Below are 24,031 nucleotides of genomic sequence, written 5' to 3'. Positions count from 1 at the left end.
AATAATTTTTGAGATTATTGCGTACTTAATTGCAATTATTGTAAGAATGTTTTCCAATCTACCATTGTTTTATTATTGGTATTAATTGCGTAATTAAGAAACGTCCTTATAAAATATGAATTTGCACAAAAAAATATAAATTTTAAACTCGTGATTTTGATTTTTGATTTGCATCTTTTTAATATTTTTTTTTTTTCAAAATGTTTCTATTTATTTACCTCACTTCATTAAAAATAAATTCTTTGTCTTTCGATTAATTGAAAACAATTTTTATATATTAAATGACGTATATTACTTAAACAATGACTAAACATGAATTATTTACAATAAGAATGTGCTATTATTTACTGTAATTAGGCAACCCAGAATACACTTCATCATAATTTAAAAGAGAGTTGTACAGAAACGGTCCATTTTTTATATTTATTAATTAATAGTAAATTTTTTCCGCTCTTTTCAACTTTTACCTTATTTATTTTGTTGTATTTTCAATACATTTAAAACTTTGAAAGATTATGTGACATTATATATCCACAATGACTAGAATAAAAAATACATATTTTAGTTACATAAATAATAAAATAACGTAATAAAGTAATCGTCAAGAGCAATTTACTAAAGTGGCACAACAATTGAAAATCATATCAGACCAAGTGTGAGTCAATCAATATTTGATAACATCAATTTGTAAGACACAACCACCCATTAAACCGTCACAATTCGGGGAAAACAAATTTCCATTTTGGTGCATCGTAAATTACTATTCGTAATGTACATTTGGATAAGGGTGTAACGACCTGCCCTCGAAACAACAATGCAAGACACATATCGACCTCTTCTGATGGTTGTTTTCACTCTTCACCACCATCGAAACTGACCCGATAATCGGTCGATACATTTCGAAGCGATGAAATAGTAATGAAAGCGTGGGTGTGCCACAAGGAGAATGTGGTGTGCGAGTTGTTGACCGGCTGTGGTCAGTCAGTAAGTTGCGGTCACCGTGACTGGTAGCGATGGGGTGCGCAAGCAGTACTCCGCTGGTCGAGGGTGGTAAAAATTTAGTGGAGGCGGCCAAGGAAACGGCCAACGATGCCGTGACCAAAGGGGAACAAGCTCTGCACGGTAAACTTTGAATTTGTGCACAGTTTTTTAAGATGCACCCTTAATTTCTCTCTAAATATTCACATTTTTTCTTTTTAATGAGAAACATTAAATGTGGGTCTGTAAATCTGTTTCGATATATTTGCTTGAGGGTTGAAATACCACCGAATCTTATTTATAAATATTACATACTTATTTTCTAAAAATTTTAAAATATTAGTAGTGTCAATTAATGTATTAAAAACAAAGAATATACGGTTTCCATTACTGTAATATTTAAAAAATAATTAGTTTATATATTTTTCTAATGTTTATGTAGCATATAACTCATTTAAAAATTTTTCAATTGCTGTTAACAAAAATGTCAAATTTAGTAAGTCGATACTAACTTTACAAATCATATTACTGATTCACTATCTTTTAAATAAGATTTAGTAAATAAAATTTTATTTTTTTTACTAAATCTGTATAAATGTTTTCAAAACAACATTGTATAAAAATGTATAAAACTTATCGGTTTAAAAAAATGGCGGATGCGTTGTTTTTTTTCAAAATGGTGGATGCGCCGGTTTCTGTAATGAACAACTTCTTAAAATTTGGCGGATGCTTCGTTCAACAATTACAAACATGAAACTTCCCATTAATATAATAACGTATGTATAATTTAGTTTCGTGTCCAATTTAATTACCAGTATGCATTAATTTTAAATGACTCTTTCTCATTGGCCCACAAAACAAGCTTTGTAATTGAGTTGTTTCCAGTGTATCTAATTACCCCTTTTTGTTGCCCACCTGGTTTAATCGAAACCTTCGGATTTCCTCTTGTCCTAGATAGGAATCAAAATGTTTCACTTAAATATGTACCCCCAAAGGTTATTTTGTAAAACAGTCCTTGGGCTCCTTAATTTTAATGATGCTAGATATGCTAGAACGAAGGAACCTTTTCAAACATTAATTAATTTTATGGAAAGTGTAATAATTTAATCTAAATGCCAGACAAAAGTTCTTTATTCCTTAAGCTGTCTAATCCTTGAATTCTTTACATTTTCATATTTTAGTTACACTTTTAAACATCATTATGTTAAACAAAACTGTAATACTTTAATGTAGTTTGTATAATTGCTTTTCTTGAACAGTTTTTTGTGACATTTTATGAGCTTTTATAATTGTTTAGGAATAAATTTGACTTTATTTGTAAGAATCACGAGTATTTTTGAATAATTTATTAAGAATACAAAAAAATATGTCACATGGAATAGTAATTATTTTTCAGGTACATTATTATATCATAATTAATTAATATTCATTACTTATATTTTTTATTAAATTAAATAATTCTGTTTTAATTATTCGATTATCGAAAAAAACACCGAAAGTGTAATATTTTAATATAATTTGTATAATTGATTCACTTGATTTTTGTGTCATTTTATGAGCTTTTAAATTGTTTTCCTATTTTTAACTGTAACTTAGAACTAAATCCTTTGTAATTTTATTTGTTTGAATCACGTATTATTTTCAGACGTTGAATAATTTATGAAGGATAAAAACATACAAAAGATTTCAGCACATGGAACAATAATTATTTTCCACGTGCATTTTTTAACTGGAAATTTAATGGAGTATCTAAATTTAAAAATGATTGTACCCCATAATTTATTTATGAAATTACAGACCAATAAAACGAGGTGGTTTATTATTTTTCAGCTAAACAATTAGGCCATATCAATTTTATAATTTCCGATAATCTGAAATTGTCACACACTTGTTTCAACATGCAATATCCGTAATTTATTATTTTACCGGAACTATAAATTACTTCCGTTTATCCATACATCTAGAAACAGTTTTTCTAGTTCTACATTTTTTAACAGTTCAATCGTTTCGCTGACAATAAGATAATGTAATCTAATCAATAACAATAATTATCCTCATCAATCATTCAATTCAAACAAGCATGGTCTTGTCAGGAATAGTTGGATTAATATGCGAACACTAAAAAACTTTTCCGTAAATTAAATTAATGAGTTGCGTTTTTATGTGGTGAAAATTTGGTGTTTACCATACAAATTATTGTCATAGTAATTTAATTAACTACTCGTCATATTTGCGGATAAAAAACTTGACAGCCATTAAAGCCATACCCATTACATGTTTCAGTCTAGTTAGTAACTCCGTCGAGACTGAATTTTATCATTATTTCACATGAAACTGTTTCAAACTCTAATCAATTAATGAGATAATTTTTACAGTCGCGTTAAACTTTGCTAATTATAAGTTTTTAGCGTGGGAGAACACGACAACGATGTTTACGAATTGATGCGCCTATTTCCGAGGACATGTATCAATTTCTATTGGCGATTAAAATACCGTTTCTGGGAACGATGCAACAAATGGAAATTTCGGACTAAATATAAAGTCACCAGTTTCGAAAATGGCACGAACGTCTTTTAAATAGTTCGAATTAGCATTCGAATTTTATGGTAATGTTGCCGAAATATGCGGGTTCTATTCCTGTAGTAAAACGGCCAGACACTTTCGAAGAAAGTCTATTTTTGTTTTGCATAACTAAAATTTTATGGGGAAAATTTAAATCAACCAACAACCATATTTTTATATTTAGTAATTTTCTAGTATTTCTAATATGAAATATTATTTTTATCTAACTAATTATCTTGGATTTTATTAAGTTTTAAATATCAGATTTTGTTCAAAACTATACTAATTATAGCAATAATATTAGTTTGTTTTTAATTTTAAGATATTTAAATATTTTCTATGTTGATTCTCAAACCGTTTACTATTAAAAAAATAACATTTGGTTGTATGTAATCACAATAATGGAATTTTACATTCATTAACATTATTTTGATAATTATTTTTAACTGATTAATTAATTGGAATTTTATTAAATTTTAGATTTGAGAATAACTTAAATATTTCTACACTGATTCCCAATCAGTTTACCATTATAGAAAAAAGAAAGTTTAAAATATGTTGATTATTATTCTTCGCTGATTGTTTAATTTGGATTTTATATTTTTTTTAATTTTAGAATATTTAATGATTCTCAAAAAATTTACCAATATAGAAATACATTTGGTTGTATTTAGTCACAATAATTAAATTTTATATTCATTAACATTATTTTGATAATTATTTTTAACTGATTGATTGATTTTATTAAATATTAAATTTTAGAATAACTTTTAAGTATTTTCTACGTTTATTCTCAAACAGTTTACTATTTTAGAAATAACATTTAGATATTCTTTAGTCACATATTATTGTTGTTTTCATTAAATTTTAGAATATTCTTTTTACTTTATTTTTAAAATAATTTTTTGCTGATTAACTAATTAAAAGTTTTTTTAATTTTAAACATTAAAATAACATTTAAGTATTTTCTACGTTGATTGTCAAAGAGTTTACTATTATAGAAATAACATTTTGGTTGTATTTAGTCACATATTTTTGTTGTTATAACTAAATTTTACCTTGCATTAACATTTTTTTACATTATTTTGATAATTATTTTTGACTGATTGAATTTTATTAAATTTTATATTTTAGAATAACTTTTAAGTATTTTTCTATGTTTATTCTCAAACAGTTCACTGTTTAATTGCACTCTCACTTATTTTTGTTATAATAATTAAATTTTAGAACATTAATTTGATTTTTACACTTATTTTTTTATGGTTAATTATTTAAAATTTTATTAAATTTAAACATTAAAATAAAATAACATTTAAGTATTTTCTACGTTGATTCTCAAAGTATATAGATATAGATATATATTATAAAAATAACATTTGGTTATTGTTTAGTCACATATTATTGTTGTTGAATTAAATTTTAGAATATTCTTTTTATTTTATTTTAATAATTATTTTTTGCTGATTAATTACATAAATTTTGGTTGTATTTAGTCACTTATTTTTGTTGTTATAACTAAATTTTACATTACATTCTTTTTACATTATTATAATAATTATTTTGTTTGGTTAATTAATTGGAATTTTATTAAATATCAGATTTTAGAATAACAATAAGTATTTTCTATGTTGATTCTCAAAGTTCACTATTATAGAAATAACATTTGATTGCATTAAATCACTTATTTTTGTTCTTATAATTAAATATTATAATATTCTTTTTACTTTGATTTTGTTTTATTTGCTAATATTAATTAAAATTTTATTAAATTTTAAACATTAAAATAACATTTAAGTATTTTCTACGTTAATGTAATTTTACATTACATTAACATTCTTTTTAACTTATTTTGATTATTATTTTTGACTGATTAATTAATTGAAATTTTGTTAAGTTTTAGATTTTAGAATATCATTAAGTATTTTCTATATTGATTCTCAAAGAGTTCACTATAATAGAAATAACATTTGATTGCATTGAATTACTTATTTTTGTTCTGATAATTAAATTTCAAACACATTATTTTTATATTATTTTGATAACTATTTTATTAAATTTTAGATTTAAGTATTTTCTAATTAAAATTCTCATTGTTATTATAGTAATACTCAACTAATTGTTTTTTCATCAATTAATGCTACTAAAATTTAATCTTCGAACATTTTTTTTACTTTATTTTAATTACTTTTGCCTGAATAAGTAAGTAGAATTTAACATTTGAGCATTTATCACTTAAATTCCGAAACAGTTTATTATTATAACAATAATAATTGTTTGTTAAATTTTGTCACTTTTCCACAGAAATAATATTTATGTTTGTCAAGAAAAATATTGTTGTAAAGCTTAACCGGGTTATGCGGTATTTCTGGAATATTTTACAATCGATACGGTAAAATCCTGTAACGAAAAACATAATGGTTCTACCTTAATGACATGCAACCACAATATATTATTTTCCTTACATTATTAATACACATCGAAATTGTTTAGATTGTATCGGGCAATTTGCTACTCAAAGATTAGAAAATTCACATTTTTACACACCATAATAATTTGTTACTTGCACAAATCGATATTAAGAAAAAAATCCTCCTTGTCCATGTTCGCCTGGTCGTGATTAATTAAGTTTCCGCTGAACACCTATCCGGACAAATCAATAACTCGCGGATAATAATCAAATAAGAAAAAAGCAACTATTAAAAATCTAAAAATACCAAAATTTATGCGATTTGTATTGCGACGCTGAAGTCCATTAATTTAACTAGAATTTATTATGAGCGAAGTTCACCTTCCCCCTAATATGCAAATGCGAACGCAAATATACTTAATATGCTTTATTTGAATACCAAATTTTTAACAGCTATTTTTATTGTGTCAAGGGCTGATTACATATTTTTTTATTTGCTCACACTACACGTGGATTGATTTGTAACTACTAATTACTTTCCGCAAAGCAATTTGTCATAAATTATAGAATACACTGCCCAGAAATAATCATAAAACATTCATCGATGGTAAAAATGAAACTTAAAGGTCAAGTGTATTTTCTTGCATCCGAATCGATTGTCCCAAGCTCGCAATAAATCATCGCACCCCCAACAGGTTGTTTTATAACCTAGTCATAGAATCTGAATATAATTTTTTCCAAGTAAAACCACTCGAGTGGGTAAACTTATAAATTACCCTTTGCGGTTGCACCTGATGCTTTTATTTGTCATTTCGATTATGGATAGCGTGCCGCCTAATCGCACAATCTAGCAAATGCACCCAGGCAAATGGATTTGTATGATAATTAAAACAATTCCGTGATGAACAACTCACCCTGTATATAAACCGATGTCAAATAAATCGCACGAAACATGGCCTTGTTAATGTAGTACACCGTACAAGTGGTTCACTACACATTTTTAATTAATCTCGGTCCGCAAAGAAACGCCACAAACGCAACGGTATAATATCTCGGCGTCGATAAGACGGTGCGAAGAAAAATATGAAAGATTTGGCGAAACGATACGATACGATTTGACTTGGTAATGCGAAGTGTCGTTGACTCAGACTCAGGGGGTGGTTTAGGTCATTGTTTAGCCTGACAAAAGAGAGGGTTGCGTGTGTCCCGCCCCGCGTTCGTAAATGTTAACGATTTTATAAATTCGCGTGTGCATGCCAAATGAAATTGTTTATCTGATTAGTGAAAAGATACAGTCCAGTTGTACGTACGGGGTCGTGACGATCGATCGAAAATAATAAGCAACATTCCGGCCGACGCCGGATTTTATTAAATATTTATGTGACAATCCTCGACGTTTAACTGGTTTATTGATTGGCTTTATTGTTTTGTACGTCGACTTCTTATATATAACACTAACAACATAAATTAATATTGTCCTATCGATTTCACACGTGTTTTTAAAGAAACTACAAAGTTTATTATGTATTAGTTTAAAACATATATATTTTTTTCAAAGAAAATTTTAGATTTTTTCACTCTAGTTATATTATTTACTTCAGGTAAAAAAAACTTTTAAAATTTGTATGGTTTAAAATAAAAATAAATGACTTTATTGTATTCTTTTATGTTATTTTCTTGTTTCTTTCAGTTTCACTATTTTTTTAATTACTAGAAAAGTTTTTATACACGTAACAAGTGGGCTGAAAAGTTCGTAGACTGGCATATAAATAGCCCTACTAGTATTAAATCCATATGATTTTCAGTTAGCCTTAACCTTCAAAAAACACGTGTACAAATTTAACAGCTGCCGTACAATTAGTTTGTGAGTTATAGCATTTTGAGTGAAGCAATTTTTGTTAATTGAATAAAAAGGAATTTTGTGTGTTAATAAAGCATTGCTTCTTGGCGAAAAAAATATAATTGAAGCCAAGGCTTGGCTTGATAAACATTATTCGGATTTTGCACTAGGAAAATCAACCGTTGAGAAGTGGTTTGCTAAGTTTAAACCAGGCGAAATGAGCACGGAGGACGATGCACGCAGTGGACGACCCAAAGAGGCTGTTACCGACGAAAACATCAAAAAAGTCCACAAAATAATTTCGGATAACCGTAAAGTGAAGTTGATTGAGATAGCTGAGACCCTAAAGATATCAAAGGAACGTGTTAGACATATCGTGAATGAATAAAAACAACAACGAATTGATGATTCTGAGAAGTGTTTGGAGCTGTTCAATCGTAACAAACCTAAATTTTTGCGTCGATATGTGGCAATGGATGAAACATAGCTCCATTATTTTACAACGGAGTCCAACCGACAGTCAGCCGAGTGGATTGAAGCCTATTTTAAGGCTAATGACAAATAGTACTATAAAAATGGTATCGAAAAATTGAATGACGGCAACTATATTGAATAATAAAATCAAATTCTATAAAAAAAAGAATTTTTATATTTTTTCGTAATATTTCTAATAAAATAACTATAATCCACTTCTAATAATTTTTTATTGCTTTATAATTTTTATTCACATATCTATTCAAATACATATTTCTTAATATTTATAATAACTAACTAACTACTTAATTCTTTAAAACAAGTAAGTCTATTTGTTATATTATTGTTTCCTCCTGTTCCATTAATTTTTTTTATTGTTATAAAGTTTTGTATACACATATCTATTAAAATACTTGTTTTTTAGTATTTCTAAAAGAATGATTAATTGAAATAAGAATGTTTTAATTGATTTTTAAAGAAAGATAAAATTTGTGGTTATATTTGTTATTTTCTTGTTTCTTTCAATATCTATTAAAATTCTTATTTTTTAATATTTCTAAGAAAATAAATTTCTTAAAAAAAAAATTTTTGGATACGTTTATTAAGTTAATATTTTCTCCATTTCCGTTAATATTTTTAATGGTATGGTTTTATAATATAGCTTTTTATACCTATATCCGTTCAAATTTATATTTTTTTAAATTTCTTACAATATAACTGATTAAAATAAGAATGTTTTACTTGATTTAAAGAAAGAAAAAAACTAACATTTGTAAGTACATTTGTTGTACTATGATTGTCTCTTGTTCCATTAAGTTTTTATTGCTTTAAAGCTTTTATACATATATTTATTAAAATTCATAATAATTTAATATTTCTAACAAAATAACTGATTGAAAAAAGGATGTTGTACTTAATTCTTAAAAGAAACAAAAACATTTTTTGGATATGTTTATTAAGTTAATGTTTTCTCCGGTTCCGTTAATATTTTTATTGGTATAGTTTTATAGCATAGTTTTTTATACACATATCTGTTCAAATTCATATTTTTTCAATTTCATACAAAATAACTAATTGAAATAAGAATGTTTTACTTGATTTAAAAAAAGAAAAAACTAACATTTATCAGTATATTTGTTGTTGTATTATGATTTTCTCCTTTTCCATTAAGTTTTTTTATACACATATTTATTAAAATTCTTATTTTTTAATATTTCTAACAAAAAAACTGATTGAAATAAGGATGTTTTACTTAATTCTTAAAAAAAAAAACATATTTTGGATATGTTTATTAAATTAATATTTTAATTATTTCATTCTTCAGTTCCGTTAATATTTTTATTAGTATAGTTTTATAGTAGGAGAGACCGGGGCAAGATGGGATACGTCATAATATGAAAATCAAACTGTTTATTAAAAATCTCTTACAATAAAAGCAACAATTACCGTTTTAATTAACATAATTATAATCTTTTTTGGTGCTAAATCACATATTTTTTTGGCAAATAGGAATTAAATGGCACATGTCAAATATCCCGTCTTGCCCCAGGATCGGGGCAAAACGGGAAACGCTATGGGACATAATGAGTACACATTTTAATATAATTGATAACGTTCAAATGTATGTGCCTCTTCATTGTTATCGTCTATATTACACTTGCCCAGGAATTATGGGTCCAGCCATAGCACACATTACAAATATCCCATCTTTCAGTGGACTGTGAATATAAGTACCCAGAATATATGTAAGGACAATCATTGTCATCGTCTTAAGATCAACTAGTGTCCGTGTCACATTCTTTTTTGCATCTTTTGTTTATATTCTTTTCTTCCGGCTTCTTTTTTTTCAGTTCTTTTTTTTTCAATCCTTTTATACTATTCCGTTTTGCCCCAATAGATATATTTTGCAAAAGAAACAACAGTTCTAACTTACTAAATTATTCTGCGAAAATGTAATCTAAATTCATTAGTTTTACACTACTACAACAAGTATGTGGTAAAATGTTGCAATAGCACTGATACCTAGCCTGTTGCACATTGTTTCAAAACAGAAAACTTCGTAAACATCCTCCAAAAAACTGTTTTTTTCTCGCTGCGCAGCCAAAACACGTAGTAACACGCACGGGCTGCTCGGACTCGTCTAACGCAAATGAACATGTCGCGAATGGCCCTGTGTTAGGCTCTGTTGTGTTCACCAGTCACATACAAGCACATTTCCCGTCTTGCCCCGAGCTTCGTTTTGCCCCGATTTCCCCTATAATTTTTTATACACATCTGTACTTGATTCCTTAAAGAAAAAGAAAAAATTAGAAATTCTTATTTTTAATATTTATAACAAAATAACTAATTGAAATAAGGTTGTTTAACTTGATTCTTGAAAGAAAAAGAAACAAAGTTTGTAGATATATTTGTTACATTATTATTTCCTCCAGTTCCATCTTTTTATTATTAAATTTTTTTTTTATCTATTCTTAAAAGAAGAATAAAGCAAAAAAAACTTCTTGTATAATTTTTTGCTTAAAAAATAAATCTGGCCTTCTTATCTTCATATTTCCATTCAAATGTCTACATTTTACAAAATAATTGGTACAATTAGAGCAAAGCCATTTATTACCAGAAATATAATTAAGTAATTCGAAGAACCTTTCGCGTTTTTATAACAATCGCGTGATTTTCAAGTTAATTACAACGTTTCTGAACAACATAACCGAGAATAATCAATTATCTGTTAAAAATAAACCTGCTCAAATTACAAAGTGACTTCTCTGACATTTCAAGAAAAAAACAGCTCTTGTTTTAAACCTACTCTTTTTGCAGACGTGGGGGAAACAGCAAAAGACGGAATCGAAACGGTGAAAGAAACAATGACGTCGGCTTTCACAACGGCGGAAAGCAGCGTCGGAAACGTAGTGGGCAAAATCGGCGAGACGTTCAACTTCACCTCCTCGCAAGTGAAGGAGGGCGTCAACCATTTGGAGGCGTCCAAAGACGAGATGATAAACAACGCATCGGATGCGACCGCAGAGGCGATATCCGAAGCTGAAACAGTCTTAGCGTCCGAAGCCGATAACGTGAAAGAGTTCGTGAGCGACACCAAGAACAGCATGAACGAAACCATGAACTCGATCGGCAAGGATATGAACGAGAAAGTTGAGGATTTGAAGCACGACGCGATCGACTTGCACGATAAGGCGGTCGAATCGTTGAAAATCGAGGAGATCGACCAAACGATCGACCATTTAGGCGATAGTGTCTCCAAAATGGAGGAGAAAGTCGAAGAAGTGTTAAAGAGCGATTCGCCCACGAAGGAATTAGCGAAGGAGGAGTAAGTGGTTCAGATGTGAGTGTTAAAGTACTTCGTGCTTGATTTTGCTCTAGACCATGTAAAAAAATCTAGAGTAGACCGCCGCACGAACAACGGACTTGTACAAATGCATTATTGATTATATTACCTACCTTAGATAACTTAACATTGGGGCTGTAACTGATTCGCTTTGTAGATTATTTACAATATATTGTTGTTTACTGAGGATTTCAAGGACTGTCGTAACTTTTTAAGGTATTGGTATTAAGTGATTTAGAACAGTTTGTTTTTGTGTGTGTGACGTACAACAGCTCAGCAACTTGTTTGTAGTGTAGGTTCTGAATAGAATCTGTCGCTTTCACGTAAATTGTGAGTCGCTTATTCTATACTTACACTTCACCTCTACCGACAAAACAGTGTGAAGCACAAACACCATTTTACACATACACTGAGACTTCAAACTGTTTAAAAATTATCTAACTAAATTTATACTATAACTGAGTGGTGTAATAAAATGTGATAGAAGACAATTAAGGCACAGTTGTATTTATTGAATAGCATTTGTACATAGAAACACGAAAGCACCGCATAAAGTTTAATAAAGGTCACGAAGTTCCAAAGAGTAAAACCGCTTTGTAAAGAGTAATTAATGCCAACTACAAACAAGAAAATTACAATTTTAAATCATCATTTGATCCATTAAATCAACGATTGTTGTAATTTTCTTAAAAGTCACACTCGTAACACTTCCCTGTTTAAATTTGATTTCGTAGGTTGCCGCCGACATTCTGGGAGGCAGCAGCCGACGCCATAATCCTGAAGAAGTCCATAAAGTGCATGGACTTTCCCGAAGATCCTGGTCGCATGTTTCCGCTGACGGAAATCGAAACGGACGACAACGACAAAAAAGACTTGTGTGTTACCGACGATCTAATTATAAGTGATTTAGAAAAATAATTGCAGCCTGACAAACCTATTTCTGCTTACATATTTGTGATAAAGATAGAGGATATTTTTATGAGAGATTTGGATGATGTAAATTGCGAGACGTTGGGATTCGAATTACAGAATTGTTATATTGTTATTCTGTGAAGGTAATGTGACTCATTGATTCGTTCAATCGAATTCTTATATTTAATAGTAAACCGACGTTTTTCGTAGTAATTGTGCTATAAAAACAGCTGTCACGAAAGTGAAATCAATGCTATCATTACATCTGTTTCAAACATTTAATATAGGAAAATTATATCACTGATCACATTGATTCAGGCAATTTTATTACATTAAATTAGTAGAATTGATAATTCAGTTGAATTTACTTGTAGACGAAATGTTTAAGCATAGTTGAGCATAGTTTAAATGTTTATTAGTAGGTTTAAGTCTTCCTCTTCTCTGGATTATAAATAAATAATTAAATACTTTTTTAAAAAATCTCCCTTAATATTAAATTTTGAAACAGAAACAATTTTAGATATTGCATGCTACCTAGATGTATGTTTATATTTTTCTAATAAGATATTTAACATATTTCTCTAGTACCTTTATACTAAGATATTTTTAATAATTTCAAACGTACATTAACAGAAACATTATATGGATTATAACGTTTATAAATACCTCTTAATATGAATGTTTTATGGAAAAGAGACATACTTATAGTCATTATTAATTCAGGGTTTTTCACAAATAAATTATTGCCTTTGATGTAAATTTAGAATTTGTTCTAGATGTATAATTAGAGGATATTGTATGAATGTATTGGTAATATAAAATATACTCATTTTAGCAAAGCTCGAATTCTGGTTCAAAGTGTGTTATGCCAAAATGAACATATTTTATATTACTCATATCTGTGATATTAAATTTTAATAATGTAGTTGGTACACAATTTTTTATTTCAGATTTTTGTGTTTAATTATAAGAAAACATAAATTATATACGTGTAATAAAATAATAAAGAACTATAGTAATACAACTAAAATTTTATATTTTACTTGTTGCATTTGTGACGTCCCCAACTGCAGCAATCACTTCGATTTCCACACTTGCACCTAAAGGCAACTTACCTACTTGATAAGTGGATCTAGCAGGATAATCCTTCTTGAAAACTAAAAATAATATTTAATATCAAAATATTTTTTATCAGATACAACTTACACTCTTTGTAAACTTCATTAACAGCAGTGAAATCGTTAATATCATTCAGCATCACAGTACTTTTAATAACTTTAGCATAAGAAGAACCTGCAGCATCTAAAATGTGTCCAATCGATTTTAAAGCTTGTCTGGCTTCGTTTGCTGCACCACCCGGGACGATTTTCATCGTATCTTTGTCCATTCCCACAACACCGGATGCAAATACAGTATTATTCCATACTACAGCTTGGCTAAAATTTTTAAAAATACGTTATGATATTGGATGGACTATTAATACTATCAATTAATCTTACTTATAGGGTGAGGCACCTGGTAAGGGCGCTTTGGAGGTGCAGATTATTCTTCTAATTGCTGCTGCCATTTTTGAGTACAACAGTTCAGTTCAAAGTACTGATTTTAAATGCATTTGGTGATTTATCGAAGTTGTTTATATTAAAACATTGTTATCAGCTATTTATAAGAAATTTGTAACAAACAATTTAAGATGATAAAATAAACACGAAAGAAAAAAATCTTTTTATTAAAGTAGTATTTTAATAAATAATTCAATTTATAACAATGAGGCTTTTAGCTTATTAAGAATAATTTTAATAATTTTTAAAAACTTTTTTGTGAAATCTGGGTTGCCTGTGTTAATTTTTGAAAGGTTAGAAAACATAACCTAGATAAATAACCTCACTTGTTTCAAATATTTATTCATATATGTAACTCTGACTCGTGAATTAAAAGTGTAAAATATGGAACCAACAACTTCGTACGAGTCTCGCCGTATCGGTGAGAACGACATATTGCCCCAAACGATAAGTTTCCAATTTGCCGCAGCCCGAGGCAAAGAAGTCCAGGTAATGCGTAACACATTAAGCTCGAGTATGATTTACGCGACGAAAATGGCATTTCAACGGCTACCTACTTACATGAGACGTAGAGCTATGTCACACAACGTGAAAAGATTGCCACGAAGAGTGAGGGAGATCCACAAAAGCCAAGTACAGAAGTCTGGATTGCCTCAGAAAGTTAAAAACTTGAGAAAATACGTGCGGAGGCCATTTAATTTGCAAAGTGAATATGTCAAAAGGAGGAGGAGGGTTATTTGGTTGGACACACATATTTGGCATGCAAAAAGATTTAAAATGATTGAAAAATGGGGATTCCGATTGCCATATACACCATGTGATAGATCTTTTAGAGCATGCTATAGGGCTACAAAACAACACTGTTTAATACAAGATATTTCATATTATAGATGCATAGAAATCTGTGGAAATTATAACAAAATTGTTGACAAATTTAAATTGATCACTGATCCAAAAAATGGACTGACAATTGGTGCTAAAATTTATAAAAATGGTAAAAAAGAAGGATCTGTTTTTCTGTACAAATATAACAGCAATAAATGTATAGGTAAAGTTAATTTTATGTGGAAATCTCAAATTGAGTCTGAAAAAAGTAGCATATGGTTGTGGGTTCATCCAGCTTTTTACTCTGAAGTGTTTGAGACAATTATTAAGACTTTAGAGTTAGAAAATTCTATGGATGTTGACGTGAATAATATTCATTTTAATAAAGAATTTGAAGTGTCAGAATTGGGTTCATCACTAACTAGATTTAAGCTTAGTGGTCCTTTATCTATGGCTGTGTTACAAAACTGTTTCATGCCTTTTGAACAGAATTTAAATGAACAAGTTGATTGGTTGGATAATTATAAAAATAAATTCAATCATGACAGTATTTTTAATGACCAAGTACAATTATGGAAGAGTCTTAAACATGTAGCTTCTGAGAGTTATCTACATCCACACACAATTATATCTCTGGTAGTCAGAGATCCAAGATATAACTTACCAAAAAAGCGGACCAAGGCTTTGCCGGATTATGTAGGCGCACAAGAAAATTTGTTTGATGTCACTAAAGATATTTCTACAAGTCCAATTTGGGATGATGCCGTCAGAGTCGCAGTGAAGGAAGGAAAAATACCGAATTCTAAAATTAACGAAATGAGGGAAGAGCTTTTGGTACCTGGCTCTGATTTAGAACAATCAGGTTTTCCCATACCAGTGGTCTTAATACAAAGGCCGGGCATAAAAACTGATGAAAATAGAGGTAAAAAACGTATATTTATTGATATGTCTAATATGTCTAATTAATTTATTTTATGTAGGCTGTGGTCGTGGATGGGACGTAATTTTGCCTGGAGGTTGGGCTCAACCATTTTGGATTGCGCTAATAATGTGGGGCGCACGTTCCGCGGGTTTGCACGAGGAAAAAATGCAAAGGTTCGAAATGGGGTTGCCTGATTTGTTAGAACCCGATACGGAGGCGGGAATACAGAGCGAGAACGATACTTCTGCGAAGTGTAAAGAGGTTTTTTTCAAGAGGCCACCTAATAAAAGAACTAACTTTAATAAATTCAGTATTTCTAGTCCATTTAATTGGGACTGGAAATTGTTGCTTAGTGAATGGAATGCTGATAATGCGGATTTTTCTGTATTAAGGGACAAACAAATACTAAAAAATTTGCAGGTATTTCAAAATGGAAAATGTTTTATCAAGTTGTAATGCTACTTGTGTTTCAGGAAATGATTAATTCAAAAAATAGTAATGATACAGTCTTTCAATATAGTCCTAATTTTTTAGTGCCTGTTAAAATAACTGTGAAGAAAGGTCTATTTCATAAATTTGCTATAATATGTTTAACAAAAGATAAGGATTTAACAAAAGAGCCTGTTGAACCAAAGGTTCAGGATTTATTGCAACAAAAGCGTAAAGATTTACGTAATAAGCATATAAAACTACTGAAACTTTTAAGAAAAAGGAGAATCAGAGCAAAAAGAAACGGAAAAGTACTTAATATCATATTAATTTTGCTTAAATTATTAATTTAATATTTTAGGAGGTGAAAATTGAAAAGGAAATGCTTGAAGATTATAAAAAACAGATGAGGTCTCTATGGCTGCCAGAAGCAAAAACCATTAGACATTCTTGTTCTAGAGAAGTTATAGGTTTTATTAAATTCGGCGACTTTTCATTTTCACTTGGCAAATGTAGTGCTATAGGATACATTACAATGGGATCAATTCCATCTTTATTAAAACAAACTCCTCACAACAAGGTTTTGCTGAGGAATACAAATAGTTTAATATACAGATTGGGAACATTACAAATTATATGTGAATAAAAAAAAACATTTAATTTTATAGTTTTATTTCTGACTAGGAAACTAACAAACATTTTCATGTTTAATGTATTGAAACAATTGTAGACAACAAAACAATAAAGTAAAATGCATAGATTGGCAAAAACCATAGTTTAATATTACTCAGGTCATTATGTAAATAAGTGTATATGGAATAAAATTAGTACTTAATGTAAAGCAAGATGATACAGTTTTCATAGGTAGACTGAAGGATGTTGGTTAACATTGGCTACACTAGCATGCATAGTTTCCATAGCATTATTGTAAAATAGGGAATGTTGAAATCAACTTAGAACGACGCCCGTTTATATAATTCAGATAAAATATTATTGACTAGGTATATTCTTTTCTACAAACGCCCTAACATCATTCAGCTCTTCATCTGAAGATGAGTGCATCAAACCCTTGTAGGATTTAAATTCAGGTTTGTTAAGTAGCGTTTTCAACAAGGAGGCAGTCATTTGTCCCCATTTGTATGGAACAAGTGGATCACAGTCACCATGGCACTGCAGGACCTAAAATAAAAACACCTTAAGCATTCACACTAGTTATTTATCTGTAGAAGTATACTTGGAGATCTTTGCTGGTTTTCATTACCCCTGGAAAACTCTTTCTGAGGGGCAACCAACAAGATAAAGCGACAACTCCCGCAAGTTTTTGTGGGAAAGTCAACGCACTGTACAAGGCCAAAGCACCACCTTGGGAGAATCCTCCTATTATGATTCTGTCTGCTTGGATTCCTGCTTTAATTTCATCTTCTATCATATTGTGAACTTGTTTTGTTGCATTTTTAATGCCTGAGGACAAAAAAAATATCTTTATTGAGTAATGTAAAAGTTTGGGCAAACAAATTTTAATATTTAATAGAAAATACATACAAAATTGTTTTTGTACCAGCTAGTAAATATCTCTGAGCAATTAATTTAATACTATACACAAATGGTACTACTTCACACATTGTGTTAATTATTTCACACTACAAAGACTTTGTGTTTTTAATAAATAAATTTACAAAAATAATTTATTTAATTCAAATCTATACTAATATACCTTCTTCATCTTCTGGTCCAGACTCATCCAATGATTTCAAATCAAACCAGCTGGGCATTCGGAAGCCAGCATTCAAAGTAACAGGCATTGTCGGTGCAGTTGGACATATCACCTTAACATGTGGAAGTCTCAAAGCCCCCATGGCACTAGCCCATCCTTGCCTGGAACATATACATTCGTTAATTTTGGTTCGAACTTGAAAAAAGCGTTGAAACCTACCCCGTATCTCCTAAACCGTGCAGGAAGATGAGCTGGAAAATATGCGGTTAATATATTGTTTTTAAATCGGAATGCATATTTTACCGTGGCCGTGTGTTTGGCGGTGGCCGATATGATCACCGGAGATGCCATTCTGCACGAAATTAACAAATTAAATTAAAAAATTGATGTTTTTGATGTAATACTGAAAAATATTTGACAGTTGTTACTAATGACCTTGAGAACGTCGATGTTTCATCGAATTTTATTTAGGTTAAGTACATGTCATAAAATAATTAAAGTTGAAATTTTAGATTGTTTATTTATTTGTAAGCGTATTTATAATATAAATAACAAAAAACTATATTATATTAGTAATTCTGGTACCTTAGTTGGTGCTCGTATTAATTTACGTTTAAAAATTGAAACAATAAATCAAAATGCAACTTCAGGTTAATTAAACAATCAATCACATTAGATTGACAACAAAAGCTTTAATAATATAACTTAATTGCATAAAAGGTTCGATATTCGAATTCGATGAAATGACGTAAATTCTGAAGAGAGATTTACACAGGAGTACAGAAATTCATCGAATGAAAATCATATTCTTTTCATTTTTACCCTTTCAGAACAATGCCTATCATGTTAAATGGGTTGATGATATAGTACGGATCAAACTGCAAGAAGCCCACATACGATAATTGAATTGGCAGAGTTTAACTATATTATGCAACGACTAAATTTAACCTTTGAAACGTGTCCAAGTTGTTTGATATTAAAATTAATACATACATGCAAACCGAACGGGGGAATAAAAGAATAATTGAAGTGCTATTTAACGCAAGAAAATCGCGGCGATAAAGCTTAAATCCTTCTGAAAAACAACGATAAACTTTTGACATGGACTCTAAACCCGAGGGATTTTATTTTGGGTATCGGGTTTAGTAACCGGCCAGGTTGCAGTAGTGCATTCCGTTCCGAGACGACAGTGTCTGTGCCGCAATAATACCGTGTTAAAACACAACTGTGGTTCCGATTCCGCCGTAGTACTATTAAATAAACGTTATAAAAATGCCACAATTATTATCTCCACTCCATCTCTATCGGCATGGTTTTAATATGCGCCGAATGTCACTTGCGTCATTCCGCAGAACGAACTCAGCTGTTCAGTCCGAGTGTTGGTCGCATACGAAAAATACGGTCCGCGCCATGGCGACACAGGCACAACCGACGCTCACCATCGACAATCTCAACCCCTGCATCAAGGTTATGGAATATGCGGTCCGTGGACCGTTGGTAATTAGGGCTGGCGAAATTGAGAAAGAGCTCGAAAAGGTAAATCTGTCATGCTTTTTCCTCGATGCAAATCTGCGTTACTCTTCCTTGTTTCGAACTGGAACGGTTGTTTATTTGCACCGGAATGGGATGCTTAGCTCACTTGGCTTATGGTTATTATTGTTTTTATTGGCGTTTGGCATGGCATATAATCGATTTGGGTGGCAGTTTAAGTGAATCAATCACGCCGAAGCGGTAACAATATAAAAGGCGCGTCCGCGTTATGCAAAATGTTTTGAAACGGGTTTGGCGAAATGCGAAAACCAATTTCATTATTTTTAGAGCAGGTTTGTTGCCAGCGTGGGCAATTTTTCATTTAAAATAAACAGACTTTAGCCTATAAGTGAGATTTATTTTGGAAATATGTCAATTTGGCTATTATTTATAAAAATGTCATTAGATAGGTCAAGTTTTTAGCGTTGAGAAAAACGTTCAAAATCTAATTAGAAAGTAAACTTTTAACTTTAAATGTTATAGAAACTTTATAGAAACTGATTTCTGATAATAATACGATTACATTTTATAAACTAATCTATAATTGATAATAAGCACTCAAATTATTTTCAAGTATAAGATAAAAAATATTATTTTCACATTATCCATATATTGTTGTTCCCGCCATTTTTGTAAGTTGCGTATTAATTATAAAATTATTATATTTTGTTTTCAAAATAAGCTTGTCAATGTTATGAAACAGAAAAATGTAAACGCTCTCAACGATTGAAACTTGGCAAGATCTATAAAAACTTTTGATTGTATAGAATTTTTGTTTATGACAAGTATCTAATTTATAGTTCACGTTCTAGAGCAAATGTCTTTATTTTTAGGTTTTTCACACAAAAAATCAGATGTAAAATTTGGTACAGCATTTTAAGTAAAAAATTGTGAAAATAGTATTAAAATTATGTTTATTTAAAAAAAAACCATAATTAAAACAATTTTATTTACAAATCTAATCTTATGCATTATTATTCTGCTGAGAATTAATTTTAATACTACTGTTTACATAAAAGGTTTCCTATAATTACATTGAATAATAGAATAAAAATGTTGCTTTTTTAAAGGTAAATAATTAATATGTTAATGGCAAGGCAAAGGTATAATTTAATTCTAATTAAGTTAATAACAATGATTTTGAGCAAATTACACGGACTAAAATCAACACAATAGTTCAACTTATTAGAATCGAAATTTTCCTATTATTTATTATATACTATACAACAATATAATAATTAAATTTTTATGGATTACAGATAATTAAATGTGTTTGATTACTTACAAAAATAGAACATGAATCATCGCAACTACAGCTTCGCAAATATTGACTGAACTCACAATTTATTTGTTCATAAAATAATGGAACGAAGAGATTTTCTTAGGTCATTGATTCGTTAGTGGAAAGTGGGTCAGTTTTAAAGTCTGGTTTAGTAGACTCTTGACCAGAATGTAAATTTGTGTTTAGGATAAATCTTGATTAGTATATTTTACTGATCAACACAATAAATGATAATGAACTCTACTGATAGGAGTCAAGAACCATACAAATTCCGATAAGGAAAATCTAAAATATTTGGTAACTATTGAACGTTGAATCACTGACTTTTAACCTGCACATTTTAAAATTCATTAATTAGTGTTTTCCCGTGTTTATACCAGACAAACATTATTATACTTGTATTATTTCATTGTTTACAAATAAGTTAATCAATTCGGTTCGATACCCGACACTAATTAAGAGAATATTGTATGAAATAGAGTAAAATCATTGAACTTGGCAACAAAAACTAAAAGGTGATTTGGACGAGAGGCAAATTTAACAGATGTTGCAGTATGACGAGATTCTCTCTGTCTACGTGACAGGAAGTTAAATTCTTTTCTAATGTTGTTTATTTAATGATTGCTGTTAAAAATACATTATTGTTTGTTTCATAACTATAAATCAAATTTACAGTGTTTTAACGACCCCATAAACTTATTACACTCAAGGTGTAAATAACGAATAATAAAATCTTCCAATTAGGAATGGTTATTACATTCCTTGATTAGGAAATATTGTCTCTTATTATACAAATCAAGGTCGACATTAATTTAATGAAAAAAATCCTTATCAATTTGTTATCATTGCAAATTCAATAAGGTTGCAAATTGCACTCTTAGATAAATACTTCTAAATACTTATAATAGCAAAATAATTTTTTATGTCAGGAATGACTAGCATATATTTTTCATGTAAATTCCAATTAAAGTAGGAAATGTTTATAGAGTTCATTTTGTATTTATAAAATCAAGGTTGCGCGGTTTAAAATATTGCCGGGTATTATTTTAATTATCCAATGGTTTTATCACCATTAAAATATTGCAAATAATAAAAATGTGTCGCAAGAAACAACGTTTGCGTACTTCATTTATCATTTTGGATTACATTATCAGTCCAGTTAGTATTCCAAATTATATTTCTTATCAATAAATTTCGAAATACGAATATTTAAATCAGTTGTCCACCACAAAAATCGTTTTTGTATATTTCAGGGCGTAAAAAAACCATTTACAGAAGTAATTAAAGCAAATATCGGCGATTGCCATGCGATGGGTCAGGTACCAATTACCTTCATCAGAGAAGTCCTGGCGCTGGTCGCCTACCCCAAGTTGTTGGACGACCCTTCCTTCCCTGAGGACGCAAAATGCAGAGCCAGACTGATCTTAGCAGGTTGTCGTGGTGGGTCGGTGGGTTCATACACTGATTCGCCTGGCATCGAAATTATCAGGAAACACGTTGCTGAATACATCGAACGAAGGGATGGCATCCCTTCTGATTGGCAGAACATCGTCATCAGTGCAGGTCAGTCACTATTTCAATCAATAAATGTTATTTACAATTGCTTGACAAAGGCATGAAATTGATGTATCGATTTGAATGACTTAAGTAATTCATGGACTTACTATAAAAGTTTGATTTGTTTCAGGCGCTAGTGATGCCATCAAAAACGTATTGAAATTGTTGATCAGCAACGTCGATGGAAAGAAACCAGGTGTGATGGTACCAATTCCACAATATCCTCTCTACTCCGCCTCTCTAGCTGAGTTCAACATGCACCAAATCGGTTATTTCCTGGACGAATCCAGGAACTGGGGATTGGACATTGCCGAATTAGAAGTACGTTGATTCTAATACGAAATAGGAGCTTGTCATTCTGATTTTATTATTTAAGAGGTCGATTAACGAGGCAAAGAAAGTGTCCGCTCCAAGAGCCATTGTGGTTATCAACCCAGGAAACCCCACAGGACAAGTGCTGTCTAGAGAAAATATCGAGCAAATCATTAAATTCGCCTACAACCACAAACTCTTCATCTTCGCCGACGAAGTATATCAAGATAATGTGTACGCTGAAGGTTCCAAATTCTTCTCATTCAAAAAGGTAAATATAGAATGTTTACATAGGATATCTTATCTTTCTTTAACAGCAACAAACCAGTTGGGTCATATCAGTATACTACTTATTTACTAGGTCAATGCTGGTTAAATTAGAATAATCATCATTGTATTTTAATAATCTAAATAGAGTTAGAGGTCAATATTCGCAGAGGAATTACAGAAACAAAACTATATGGCAATTAATTTCTTTTATATAAAAACATTATTAATATTCAGGTTCTAATTGAAATGGGAGCGCCATACTCAGGAATGGAACTGGCCAGTTTTATGTCCTGTTCCAAAGGCTATATGGGTGAATGTGGTTTGAGAGGCGGCTACGCTGAAGTCATCAACATGGATCCCAAAGTAAAGGCCATGTACCTCAAAGCCATTAGCGCTATGCTTTGCCCAACTGTCTTGGGACAAGCGACTTTAGACACAGTCGTTAATCCACCACAAAAAGGAGAGCCTAGTTATGAACAATTCATGAAGGAAAAGAACTCAGTTCTGGATTCTCTTAAAGTGAGCTTTTCCATTATTCCCCAGCCAGTCTCTGTAACATCCAAATTTGTTTTAGTTAAGAGCAAAAATGGTAGCTGACACTTTCAATTCAATGGAAGGTTTCTCGTGTAACACTGTACAGGGAGCTATGTACGCTTTCCCGAGAATTGTACTGCCCCCGAAGGCGATCGAAGCAGCCAAAGCTCAAAATAAGGCCCCCGATGTATTCTACGCATTCGAACTATTAGAGAACACAGGTATTTGCATTGTGCCAGGTTCTGGATTCGGCCAACAACCAGGCACATATCACTTCCGCACCACTATCCTGCCGCAGCCCAATAAATTAAAGGAGATGTTGGACAAATTTGCCGCATTCCACAAAGATTTCCTTAAAAAATACAATTAGGTTGTAAATGAGAGTTAAAATTTGTTGAGTATTATTAACGGCGGTAATTGTTATAAATTGAAATTTGTATTGTAATTGTATATATTGCATAGGATTCGATGTATGTAAATTTAATGACGTGTATAGGCCAACAATAAAAATTTCCATGTATTATTGTTTTATCTGTACCTTTTTGCATCCTCAAGTAGGGGTAGGATTTAAAAATAAAACA

At 30.4% G+C, this 24,031-nt stretch overlaps 5 protein-coding genes across 8 annotated transcripts; 3 read left to right on the top strand and 2 right to left on the bottom strand.

Moving 5' to 3' along the window:
- The first annotated feature begins 1,013 nt into the window (after positions 1 to 1,013).
- LOC126264674 (uncharacterized) lies at positions 1,014 to 13,301 on the top strand. The gene is made up of 3 exons (XM_049963480.1): positions 1,014 to 1,122; positions 11,079 to 11,586; positions 12,339 to 13,301. The coding sequence occupies exons 1-3, from the start codon at positions 1,014 to 1,016 to the stop codon at positions 12,520 to 12,522; spliced, it is 801 nt and encodes a 266-aa protein (XP_049819437.1). The 3' UTR covers positions 12,523 to 13,301.
- Positions 13,302 to 13,439: 138 nt separating this feature from the next.
- On the bottom strand, positions 13,440 to 14,169 carry LOC109595727 (2-iminobutanoate/2-iminopropanoate deaminase-like). The gene is made up of 3 exons (XM_020011145.2): positions 14,016 to 14,169; positions 13,723 to 13,952; positions 13,440 to 13,673 (listed from the first exon to the last, which is right to left on the bottom strand). Exons 1-3 carry the CDS (start codon positions 14,081 to 14,083, stop codon positions 13,549 to 13,551), a joined length of 423 nt encoding a protein of 140 aa, XP_019866704.1. The 5' UTR covers positions 14,084 to 14,169; the 3' UTR covers positions 13,440 to 13,548.
- A 212-nt stretch (positions 14,170 to 14,381) lies between these two features.
- Positions 14,382 to 16,911, top strand: LOC109595734 (ribonucleases P/MRP protein subunit POP1). Its single transcript, XM_020011153.2, has 4 exons — positions 14,382 to 15,822; positions 15,881 to 16,242; positions 16,296 to 16,562; positions 16,613 to 16,911. Exons 1-4 carry the CDS (start codon positions 14,460 to 14,462, stop codon positions 16,895 to 16,897), a joined length of 2,277 nt encoding a protein of 758 aa, XP_019866712.2. The 5' UTR covers positions 14,382 to 14,459; the 3' UTR covers positions 16,898 to 16,911.
- On the bottom strand, positions 16,907 to 20,815 carry LOC109595736 (acyl-protein thioesterase 1). 4 transcript variants are annotated; one of them, XM_049962727.1, is made up of 6 exons: positions 20,781 to 20,815; positions 18,269 to 18,317; positions 18,185 to 18,216; positions 17,966 to 18,126; positions 17,486 to 17,712; positions 16,907 to 17,430 (listed from the first exon to the last, which is right to left on the bottom strand). In XM_049962727.1, exons 1-6 carry the CDS (start codon positions 20,798 to 20,800, stop codon positions 17,242 to 17,244), a joined length of 678 nt encoding a protein of 225 aa, XP_049818684.1. In that variant the 5' UTR covers positions 20,801 to 20,815; the 3' UTR covers positions 16,907 to 17,241. The 4 variants fall into 4 exon arrangements, with proteins under 4 accessions (XP_049818684.1, XP_019866714.1, XP_019866715.1 ...); XM_020011155.2 differs by lacking the exon at positions 20,781 to 20,815 and adding an exon at positions 18,959 to 19,098; XM_020011156.2 differs by lacking the exon at positions 20,781 to 20,815 and adding an exon at positions 18,788 to 18,861.
- On the top strand, positions 19,238 to 23,970 carry LOC109595735 (alanine aminotransferase 1). Its single transcript, XM_020011154.2, has 6 exons — positions 19,238 to 19,501; positions 22,031 to 22,340; positions 22,465 to 22,655; positions 22,711 to 22,917; positions 23,151 to 23,435; positions 23,491 to 23,970. The coding sequence occupies exons 1-6, from the start codon at positions 19,238 to 19,240 to the stop codon at positions 23,818 to 23,820; spliced, it is 1,587 nt and encodes a 528-aa protein (XP_019866713.1). The 3' UTR covers positions 23,821 to 23,970.
- Positions 23,971 to 24,031: the final 61 nt, after the last annotated feature.

This window comes from Aethina tumida, chromosome 2 (assembly GCF_024364675.1).
Source record: "Aethina tumida isolate Nest 87 chromosome 2, icAetTumi1.1, whole genome shotgun sequence".
Classification (NCBI taxonomy): Eukaryota; Metazoa; Arthropoda; class Insecta; order Coleoptera; family Nitidulidae; genus Aethina; species Aethina tumida.
This window is presented reverse-complemented; position numbering and strand designations above follow the sequence as displayed.

What these genes read in the sequence shown, in the direction of transcription:
- LOC126264674 (XM_049963480.1), top strand. Translation starts at nt 1,014, where the DNA reads ATGGGGTGCGCAAGCAGTACTCCGCTGGTCGAGGGTGGTAAAAATTTA. An exon ending in AGGGGAACAAGCTCTGCACG is followed by an intron (nt 1,123 to 11,078) that starts GTAAACTTTGAA and finishes CTCTTTTTGCAG; the next exon opens with ACGTGGGGGAAACAGCAAAA. An exon ending in AAGGAATTAGCGAAGGAGGA is followed by an intron (nt 11,587 to 12,338) that starts GTAAGTGGTTCA and finishes TTGATTTCGTAG; the next exon opens with GTTGCCGCCGACATTCTGGG.
- LOC109595727 (XM_020011145.2), bottom strand. Translation starts at nt 14,083, where the DNA reads ATGGCAGCAGCAATTAGAAGAATAATCTGCACCTCCAAAGCGCCCTTA. An exon ending in CCAGGTGCCTCACCCTATAA is followed by an intron (nt 13,953 to 14,015) that starts GTAAGATTAATT and finishes TAAAAATTTTAG; the next exon opens with CCAAGCTGTAGTATGGAATA. An exon ending in TAATGAAGTTTACAAAGAGT is followed by an intron (nt 13,674 to 13,722) that starts GTAAGTTGTATC and finishes TATTATTTTTAG; the next exon opens with TTTTCAAGAAGGATTATCCT.
- LOC109595734 (XM_020011153.2), top strand. Translation starts at nt 14,460, where the DNA reads ATGGAACCAACAACTTCGTACGAGTCTCGCCGTATCGGTGAGAACGAC. An exon ending in AAAAACTGATGAAAATAGAG is followed by an intron (nt 15,823 to 15,880) that starts GTAAAAAACGTA and finishes TATTTTATGTAG; the next exon opens with GCTGTGGTCGTGGATGGGAC. An exon ending in GAGCAAAAAGAAACGGAAAA is followed by an intron (nt 16,563 to 16,612) that starts GTACTTAATATC and finishes TTAATATTTTAG; the next exon opens with GAGGTGAAAATTGAAAAGGA.
- LOC109595736 (XM_020011155.2), bottom strand. Translation starts at nt 19,068, where the DNA reads ATGTCAAAAGTTTATCGTTGTTTTTCAGAAGGATTTAAGCTTTATCGC. An exon ending in TTCCCCCGTTCGGTTTGCAT is followed by an intron (nt 18,318 to 18,958) that starts GTATGTATTAAT and finishes AATTTCGTGCAG; the next exon opens with AATGGCATCTCCGGTGATCA. An exon ending in CCGCCAAACACACGGCCACG is followed by an intron (nt 18,217 to 18,268) that starts GTAAAATATGCA and finishes CATATTTTCCAG; the next exon opens with CTCATCTTCCTGCACGGTTT.
- LOC109595735 (XM_020011154.2), top strand. Translation starts at nt 19,238, where the DNA reads ATGCCACAATTATTATCTCCACTCCATCTCTATCGGCATGGTTTTAAT. An exon ending in TTGAGAAAGAGCTCGAAAAG is followed by an intron (nt 19,502 to 22,030) that starts GTAAATCTGTCA and finishes TGTATATTTCAG; the next exon opens with GGCGTAAAAAAACCATTTAC. An exon ending in TGGACATTGCCGAATTAGAA is followed by an intron (nt 22,656 to 22,710) that starts GTACGTTGATTC and finishes TTATTATTTAAG; the next exon opens with AGGTCGATTAACGAGGCAAA.